General features: G+C 28.1%; 1 protein-coding gene across 1 annotated transcript; it reads right to left on the minus strand.

Annotated features, from left to right (window-relative positions):
• Positions 1 to 640: 640 nt before the first annotated feature.
• On the minus strand, positions 641 to 8,501 carry LOC123654741. The gene is made up of 8 exons (XM_045590626.1): positions 7,718 to 8,501; positions 7,328 to 7,675; positions 6,701 to 7,261; positions 6,621 to 6,625; positions 4,747 to 4,896; positions 4,213 to 4,218; positions 935 to 2,999; positions 641 to 651 (listed from the first exon to the last, which is right to left on the minus strand). The coding sequence occupies exons 1-8, from the start codon at positions 8,499 to 8,501 to the stop codon at positions 641 to 643; spliced, it is 3,930 nt and encodes a 1,309-aa protein (XP_045446582.1).
• Positions 8,502 to 9,901: the final 1,400 nt, after the last annotated feature.

Raw genomic sequence — 9,901 nt, forward strand, 5'->3', positions numbered from 1 at the left:
TTTGTAGTGCTAATGAACAATTGTAAATCGAATTATAATTAGTGATTATATTGTGTATGATTTGCGAAGCGTCGTTTTATTCTCTTCGTCCGTCAACTCACGTCTACCCACATTATAATAGTTATTGTTGAATATGGATGCAATTAATAATGATGATATAGGCCAACTGCCTTCAAGTACATTTAGGAAAACTTACAAAATATTTACTACTGAGTTTACATACAGTTGTGTTGTAGTGTTATTAACAATTTGCATGGTAGTATTTTACTTTACAATATGCTATTACCTAAAGAAACATACTTACTGTATTTTCTTTTTTATTCGGCACGAATTTGATTGCGAATTTATCAGCTATCCTGTGTACTAATCCCTTTGCTGTCCATAAATCACTTGACGATGTAGCGTTTAGTTTGCAATTAATACAATCTGTAGTTCTAAAAGTAAGTAATAAATTTTAAGTTTCGAAAATGATGCAATATTACTGAAATATATTTAAAATATTAAATTCAAATTATATTTACTAACATTTGACCATTAGTTTGATACATAAATCTATATAAATCAACGTCATTTACTATAGAACTGGTCAATGATTGATCTGATTGTTTAATATTTAACGATGTATCTTCATCACGTTTGATTACCTCGTAACTATTGGTTGAGTACATATTAGAATCATTTAAAGCAATGTCTTCGAATATAATTATTGTAGGGTTTGTTGATGTAGTAAAATTTGAAAAGCATTCTTTTCTAACTTTGCTGTCTTTTTTATCTTGTAAAGAATTTGTGGTTTTATATTTAGTTAGTTTACCATTCTGAGAATTGCTATTTAAACGACTTCCTGTGGTTTTTAAATTAATGTAACTCTCTTTGTTTTTCGATTTCATATATTTAAAATTTATATTCTTTAATTTATTTAAGATATTGAATTTACTTGAAACTTTTATGTTTGGATTGTTGTTCTTGATTAGATTCTTAGTTCGTAGAGTGATCGTCTTCTGTAGCAATTTTTTTGCCGCTGTAGAGGTAGATTTTGTTGTATCATCATTAAATTTGTTTAACTCATGTTTAACTTCATTCATTAAACATTTTTTATTATTTTTAATTTGTTTTGGTAGAATCGAATTTGAAATATTATATGAAGTCGTAGTCTTTACAAATTTATTTCGCTTTCCTTTGTTGTTAAAAGAAAGTGAATTTAAAAGTTTGTTTATATTTTGAAGAGTATTGCTTAAATCGCTTTTATTATATATTTTTTTATCATTGTCCACATCTGAAAAACGTTTTTTCATTGTTGTTGTACTTGTTTTGTTCGAGCGATATTTTTTTTCATTACTATCCCCTTCGCTAGTTAGTTGTTGAGTTATAGATAGAATATTGCCTTTCTTTGAACTCATAATATTTCTTTTTGCATAATTTGTTTTTATTGAGTATTCGTGTTCACTATTTAAATTGCCTTCGTGTTTATTATTGTTGCTATCATGAACACAATTTAAAGAAGAATATAAATTAATTTTGTTTTCAGTTGCCAATCGTTTTTTGTTATTAAATTTCAATGTTTTGCTGTTTTTACTTTTATACATATCGTAGTAAAACGACGTCGTCTTGCCTTTTTTTCGCTTAGACCACATTTTTAAAAAATTTATGAAACCCTTTTTATTCTTGTCTTTAACGTCATTAATGTCACACAATGTAGGAAAAGTATTCGTTTCATTCACATTATTTTTCAAAGAATAAGGTGTGATTTTTGATGTATCTGTATCGCATATTAGGTTTATTTTTATATTGTTAAGCGAATATATACTTTTCATTGGTACCTTGTCATCGTTTAAATAAGATCTTTTGTAAATTTCTTTTGTTAAATAGTTATTTAATGTATTTAAATATTTTCTAACGGGTAGTGAATTATTTTTTTTATGGGTATGTTTAGATATATTCTGCAAACTGTCCAATAGAACAGATTTTTCTTTTGCTAGCAGACTGTCAGTTTCATCGACATTAAAACTCCGTTTATCAATATTTGATGATATCATTTGACAAGTTCGGCCTTGACATTTCCCTTTAACTCTTTTATAATAATCATTTAAAACTTTATCAATTCGATGAATTACATTTCTTAGTTTTTTCCCATCAGTTGGATTCATCCAGAAGAATGTTTGTATTTCTGTACAATGATCAATCACGTATTTTTCTAAATTATCAAACTCAAACATCAGTTCAGATATAACTTTATCGCTTTCAGCACAAGTCCTACACATAGTTCTGTTAGCTTTACAATGACAATGACAAACCCTTTCATGTCCAAAAAATCTCTTAACTCCATCAAAATTAACATTTCTTTTTTTATTGCGTACAATATTTGTCGTCCTATCACGTTCTTTTGTTTTATGTACGTTACGCTTGCATATTATTTCATTATTAGAGGTTAAATTCTGTACTACTTTATTACTTGAGGAAATTATTTTAGTGTCACTCGCTGGTTCTGATTTTTTTGAAACAGTTGATACTGTTACATGTCTTATTTTTAAATTTGATGTTTCCAGCATATTCATAGGTTTTAACGCAAAATTGCTTTTAGGATAAGTAATGTTCGTATTTTCAACCAGTAAATATAAGCCTGGAGACAGAATACTTTGCTGGACTGTAGTCGGTGTGTTGGTAGTTTCATCGAATGAATGTATTTGATATTCTAAATCTACCGGAGTTGACATTATAGCCGTAAAGACTTTACGAACGTTAACAGACTCTAAAGATCTTCTCTTATCATGTATTGCTGATGGAATAGCAATGTGAACTTGAATTGAATTTAACTGATTATTTTTTTCAAGTAAAGGCGTAAATGTCATATTCTTATTGCGATTCGATTCTAGTATAGTCGTTTCTTTATCTTCCATTCCTTGAGTACTTTTTAATAAATCAACTACGACTTCTAGGGCAGCAACATCTTTAGCCGTAAAAGTTGGAGAGTCTTGAAGAGCTCGCTTGTCATACTTTTTCCTCTATAAATTCGACCAATTAGCATTTTCTACCTAAGATGGCAATAAGATAACAAATATGGATTGTATACGTTCATATTTTTTTTAATGCAAATAAATATTTGGAAAGACTAAACATTTCATGTAACAATATATAAGTATGAACTTCAGTTAAGAAAATATCTGTCAATATGTCTGTCAATTTGAACTATATATTATATAATTATGTAAGTAATATGAAGAAAAATATTTACCCTTTTTTCATCAAACTTATTCATCAGCTTAAAGTTAAACACCTTAGATTTAGCTGGACAAAAAAATATATTTTTTTTAATTTAGTATAATAAAAAACTAACATTTTTGAAAGTTAATACGATATTAGTTATTTTCAAACAAATAAATAAACTAAATGACGCAAAAGAAAACTAAAAAGGTATTATGTGTTCAGAAACTTCAAGAAATATGGTGAATATTATTTTTTTATATTCTATAAAGTAGCCAAACAAACAATCTGCCTTTTTTATACAACTAGGTTGTGAAACAAACGGCTCACCTGATGGTAAGCGATTGCTGTAGCTTGTTTTGCTGCCTGCAACACCAGAAGCATCGCAAGTGCATTGACGCCCCTACTTCCAATCCCCCTGGAGCTCTGGTACCTTACTTACCACAGCAACACAACTATGTTTGAAAGCAGTAATATTTAATTGTGATCTTCTGTAATATCGCGGCACTTCTTCGGTCGGGCTTCTCCAGGTTTTGATAAGGATATTTCGAGCTGTGCCCTACCCCATTATTATTTTTTTTTTTCGTTTATTATAAGTATTAAGAAGACAAGTTCATGAATAACGACTTGTGCCGCTTATTATAAACAATGTTTGAACTAAATATTTGTATTATATACGAGAATATAAAATTGAATATAATAAATGCTAATATTTTGTTTAGTTCTAAATTCGAGAAGTACTTATTATTATCTCAAAAGATTATGTTCTTATAACGCTAAAAGTATAGTCAATTATTATACCTTTTTGATCGTGTTGGCTATCTTCAAGTGTTTCACCAATTATCAGATGGCTATCAATAAAACAAAAGTTTTTCTTTTAATACTGACATACGAAGCTATGTATAATAAATAAGTATTAACAACATTTTATTAAACGGAAAGTTTCCGGATTAAAAGGTATAGTAAAAATAACTTACTTATCATTTATATTTTTGTATTCCGACAAAGCCATACCTGAATCTGTAAACACATACTTATATAAATTTTATCTTAGAATATAAAAATTAACAGAGTAAACTTAGACTCTTACTAGTGTCAGTATCAGAGTTCCAATTACAGTATGGTTTATGAAAAATAATATCATATTTAAAACTATGTCCTTTCATTTGCACACGATTCGGGATGCCTTGTCCAAAAAACATATTCGATTCAACTTTACCGTGAATATTATTTCTTAGAGGTGCGTTCGTTGAAGTTAATGAATCCTCTTTATTTAACATATGAGTAAACCTGAGCGGATCTCGACTCGCATTTATTTTATATAAGTAATTAGTGATGCAGGTCGACTTCTTTTTTACGAATCTGTCTGGATGATTATCTTGCTGTCGTTTTAATGCTGTTATGTGTTAAATTAAATCATTACTAACTTTCAATGCATTTCATTACGTATAAATTGTGAAAAAGCTTACCATAACACTTTTTCAAATCATTAACATTTCGATTGCTTGCCTTTGAAATGACTTTATTTTTTGATTTCCAGGATTTTACGCTTTGAGGAACTGGGATACTCAAAGGAGCCATAACGGATGCCACATCAATATCATGTTTCTTTAAAAATTTATCGAATTCGTCTACTTGCATAGGAATTGGAGTATTAAAATACTGTTCAGGAGGACTATATGTGTGTTCTGGTTTATTCTGAAAAGCATTAACGCCAATAGAAACAAACAGGATATAAAGAATACAAACACGATCAAGATAGTATATACTTACATGTGACTTAAGGATTTTTATTTTAAACAAATTTATTTCTGGAAAAAAAGCATTATGTATTATTTAACGACCTATAATTTAATTTCAAAATTGCTCTAAAACATTGTTTAGAAGAAAAAAATAGCTAAAGTAAGGGTAGAAGAAAAAAAAAAACAAAACATATGAGTAATTCATTTGTATATACCATTATTAAAATTGTTTTGATCGATAGAACCGTTGAAAACTTCGTCAGGTATATTTTTTTCTATATCTGAGTACATTGAATTTTTCGATGAATAGTTTTTGCGAGAATTAACTCCATTTTTTGCATACATATTGATGTCTGGTGTTTCATTAATTAGAGAATCAAGGAAAGAATTCGATGTTACGTAATTTGCTGTGGTAGGCCTGATTGTTACCATTTCATTAAGTTTTTTGATTTCATGGTTCAAAATACTTTTCTTGTGCGGAATTGTAATTGCATCGATTGAAGTTTTCACTTGACATTTATTGAATTTAGCTGGTTTTATTTTAACATGCGGCCTGAAGCTATACAAATATTTGTTTGTTTGTTCATCTTTATATGGAACATATACATTATTTCTATTAGATATATCCAAATTTGCTTTACTAGAACTAGCTTTATGTTTTAAAGTATTTATTTTAGTAACTTGTGAATTAAATTTCAGAAAGCTATAAGCGCTTGGTGATTTAGTTCGTTGTATATTTTTTCTATTCTTTTCTTTCAATTGTAACGGAACTTCACTTGCATACTCTCTTTCTTCCTTTTTTTTGTTACCAGCACTAAATCTTGTTCTTAAATTTTCAATGTCATCACTAATGCTGTCTTTTGTCATTGTAGTAAAGGTTGGAAAAGTATAAGCTTTTGTTAAAACATTTTTGTTGTTAGATGTTTTATAATTTACATTAATTATATCGTCGCTTGTATGTTCCACGGAATATTGATCTAAATGTTTCAGTATCCAATGTTAGTCAAAAAAGTCGTTATAAAATAATTAATATATTTAAAATAGTATAAGTATTTATTTATAGTTTAATATCGTTAGGTAAAAAAATTGTAATGTATAACCAAAGTGTTTTTAGAATGTGGAAAAATAAAACAAACTAATATCAAAATTAAGAATAACAATAAAATTACCTCGGGTATGATAATCATCTTTATCAAGTCTGGGATTATTATTAAAATACAATTGTTTACGGCTGTCTCCAAATTTGAGTAAATTATTATCCATACTAGTACTTTGTAAATCAAGAGAAGGATATAACACATTGAAATCGGCTGAAATGTTTGGAACTTGTTTTAACATATCCTCAATTTTAAAATAGTCTTTAAACTTGATATTGTTTGGTTCCGCAATGTACGTATCTGATACAACTTCGTAATCAAAATTTTTTTGTCTTCGAGTACTATATTTAGGCCTGGTAGCTTTTACTACTTTGAAAAATTTAAAACGTGGAATTCGTATATTATTTTCTCGCTTCTCTATTCTATCTTTTTTATTTTTCGTTATCAATTTTTTTGGCGCTGAATCGATACCTTCCGCTACATCCACTTTCATCGTATTCGAATTTAGTTTACAATTTTTTAACCTTTTCCCTTTTTTAAAATATCTTCTTTGTTTATTTTGTCTTTCAATTTTGAAATTGTAATCAGCTAAAATTTTATTGTTACATAAAAATTTGAATATTGAGTGCCTAGTATAATTTAGTAGTTTAACATTTTACAAACCTTGCAACAATTTGTCGCTCGTTATGTGTTTAGAATCCAAATCAAAATCATTTAACAAAATATCTTTTGGAATACGTTGTTGTGAAAAAGAGTTTATTTTAGACGTTGTAAAATTTTCTTGTTTACAGTGGTCAATACCAGCAGCACTTACCAGCAGTTTTGATTCTTTGAATGCTACTGTTTGTGATGTATGAAATTTTCGTGGAGGATCTTTATCCAAAAATATAAAAAAATGCTTTTTAAACCAAGAATCTTCACTTTTAGTTGAAATTTCTTGATCATCTAAAGTTTCTGACTCAACGAATTTTCTTTTTAGTCTTGCTGTGGGTAAATGCGGAATTTTATTAAGAATAAATTTTCCTATGTCATCTACTTTATGATGTTTATGAGCTTGATATCGAACAAGATTAGAATACTTTTTATCATCATAATTCTTTTGATAATTTAAGTAGTATTTATAACCATTTACATAATCATTATATGCTATTTTGTCACTTATAGCTTTATAACTTGAATTGTCAGTAACATTATACCGATTATTTAGATCATCAAATATAGTATCTGTATTATTATTATTATCAAAAAGCCTATATCTTATATTTTTCCTTTTATTTCTATGAATAAGACTTTCTTCTGGGTTTATTTTTCGTTTCGCTGGAAGGCTCTTTGTATATAACATATTCATCACATTGTTTTCGTGACTTTTGGTTAGGAGTAGTTCAAATACTGAAAGCATTGAGTAATCATCACCAATTATAGGTATTGAATGTGATGATAAAGTAGTAGAGATGCTATTTTTCTGCGTTCTATTTCTCTTACTATGATGCTTTTCTCTTAAAGAAGATTTTAATATTGAATTTGTTTCAGGTAAATTTGACGTTGCATTAATTTGCGTTGAATTAGTAACTCCAGGTGTTTTATCACGTAGCTTATCAAGCTCGTTTTCAACGGTAACTTTTGTCTTGTTTATTTCTTCTTTATAATCGTTCGATAATTTGTTTTTTATTTTATTAAAAATATGTTTGCACTTTTTTTGTAACACATTTTCAATATTGTTTGCTAAGGTAAATGAATCTTCTTTTATGGATCTCACATTAATATTATGCTGTATTTTGTCATTATCCGCAGTATTAGCTTCAAAAATATATTCACTAATGTTATTATTATTTTCAAATGGTAAAAAGGTACTGAATGAGAAATCTGTAAACAATTTTGGTTTTCTTAAAAAGACGTTTGAACTAAATGTTGTTTCTGTAACGGTACTGCTAATTAAATCTGATACTGATGGTTCATTTAGTGTCATCATTTGTATTTCTCTGTGTTTCACTTCATTAAGAACGGCTTCAATCTCAGCTGTCCCTAAAAATTCTATGTCATCATTACTAGATTCAGTAATATTATTTCTAGCCAAGTTATTGTTTCTCTCTAACAATTTGTCATTAGTAAGAAACGTGCTACGATCATAACCATATACTTTTTTTAACTTTTTATTTTCAGTTGATGGAATATTGCTTAATTTTGTATTATAATATTTCATATCTGAAGTTGAATATTTCTGATGATCTTGAACATTTTTAAATATCTCAAATTCTTTTACATTCATCTCTTTACTTGCCAATTTTCTTTTAGATCTTCCTTTATTTCGATAATATAAAGTTCTAGGATAAAGAAAATCTAAATCTAGTATTGGTTTTTTATCGTATTCATGAAGTAATTGTACTTCACTTTCTATTGATCTTTCCTTACTAATATACTTTGTATTTAAACTGCCAATACTTCCAGCATTTTTTTTATTTGTCATACTTTTAAACACAGGTCGAGCGTTAAGAATCACTATACAAAAATACAATCTGCAAAATATATAATTATAAAAATAATTTAGCTTATTTATTAATTTTAAAGTTAAACTAAAAAAAAGTAATATTTCGATTAGAAGTAGACAAGACAACATGTATATATTATGATTGAAAAAAAAAGTGCAAGAGTTAATAGCTAATGTTAATTATAAGTTAATAAATACTTTTATATTATTAATTATATCTACTAAGTAATACCCTAAGAAATCCAAAAATATCATTTCATATATTATAATGACACTTATTAAAATATACAACTATATAGCTTTTAAAAATAGCCATTTTTATTGAATGACATTGTCACACCAAACCATAGAACTTTATAAACGTCCAATTAAACAAAGATTATATTATGTGTAATCATATAAGATCTCATAACAAATACTGTAAACGAATAATTTATTAAACTGGGTGGACCGATTCGATGATCCTTTTTTTAATCGAAAGGTGGTACGTTTTATGTGGTCCAATTAAACTTAATTAAGATCTAACAAGTAGTTTTCAAGTTATATCTAATAATGGTATTTTCTTGACTATTTTTTTGTCAATCTACGTTTATATTATACCGCGTAACTTTTCACTGGATATATCAATATCGATGATTCCAATTTTAATCGAAAGCTGAGGTTTGTTTTGCAGTTTTTTTTTTTTCATTTTGATCGAGATATAATGAATAATTTTTGATGGAGCGTATTTATGTAACGGTGCGTACACGTCGTTGTCGTAACGCCATTTAATAGAACCCAACAGGGTAACGCCTTCTATTGGAACCCTATTAGGTTCCGATAGATGGTGTTATATGTTACTCACTTTGCGGCGCGCTAGAGGTCGTAATTTTTCTCGAAAACGAAAAATTAAAAAACGAATTTGTAGGTCTGAACAGGCTCTACAAGTTTTATTTCAAACATTTTTCGATCTTTTTCACGAGAGAAAAGAAAATAGGGAAAAACAATTTTTTCTCCCAAAATTTGTGGCTTTTTTTAACGATATCTCAATAACGATGATCGATACGTGAAAAATGTATATGACCTTAATTGTAGATCGTAAAAAGAGCAACAAAAAGTATTCTATAAAAATTTTCGTATCTCAACGGGGAACCGAGTTATGATAAAAAAACTGAGTTTAACCCTTTTTTCAAGATGGCGGAAAACCCACAAGGTTAATTTGGTCGACAATTTGAACTTAAGCTTTTCTAGCCATCCCCCACGTAATATCTAAAATTTGGCTTTCTCGGTTCATTTGCATTTCTAACCCGATTTTTCCGACGTAATGACTGGACTATTAGAAACTACTTCGTTTCGAAATATAGTACAATGTAGTGAGATATTGTCAAATAGAGAGCAGT

This window comes from Melitaea cinxia, chromosome 6, assembly GCF_905220565.1.
Source record: "Melitaea cinxia chromosome 6, ilMelCinx1.1, whole genome shotgun sequence".
Lineage (NCBI taxonomy): Eukaryota > Metazoa > Arthropoda > Insecta > Lepidoptera > Nymphalidae > Melitaea > Melitaea cinxia.

Excerpts from the sequence above, each read along its gene's own strand:
- LOC123654741 (XM_045590626.1), bottom strand. The coding sequence starts at position 8,501 with ATGACAAATAAAAAAAATGCTGGAAGTATTGGCAGTTTAAATACAAAG. Across the intron at positions 7,676-7,717 it reads ACAAAAAAAGTGCAAACATA|AAGAAATAAACAAGACAAAA; the intron begins TTTTTAATAAAA and ends ACGATTATAAAG. Across the intron at positions 7,262-7,327 it reads AAAAATAAACCCAGAAGAAA|ATACTATATTTGATGATCTA; the intron begins GTCTTATTCATA and ends ATAATAATACAG.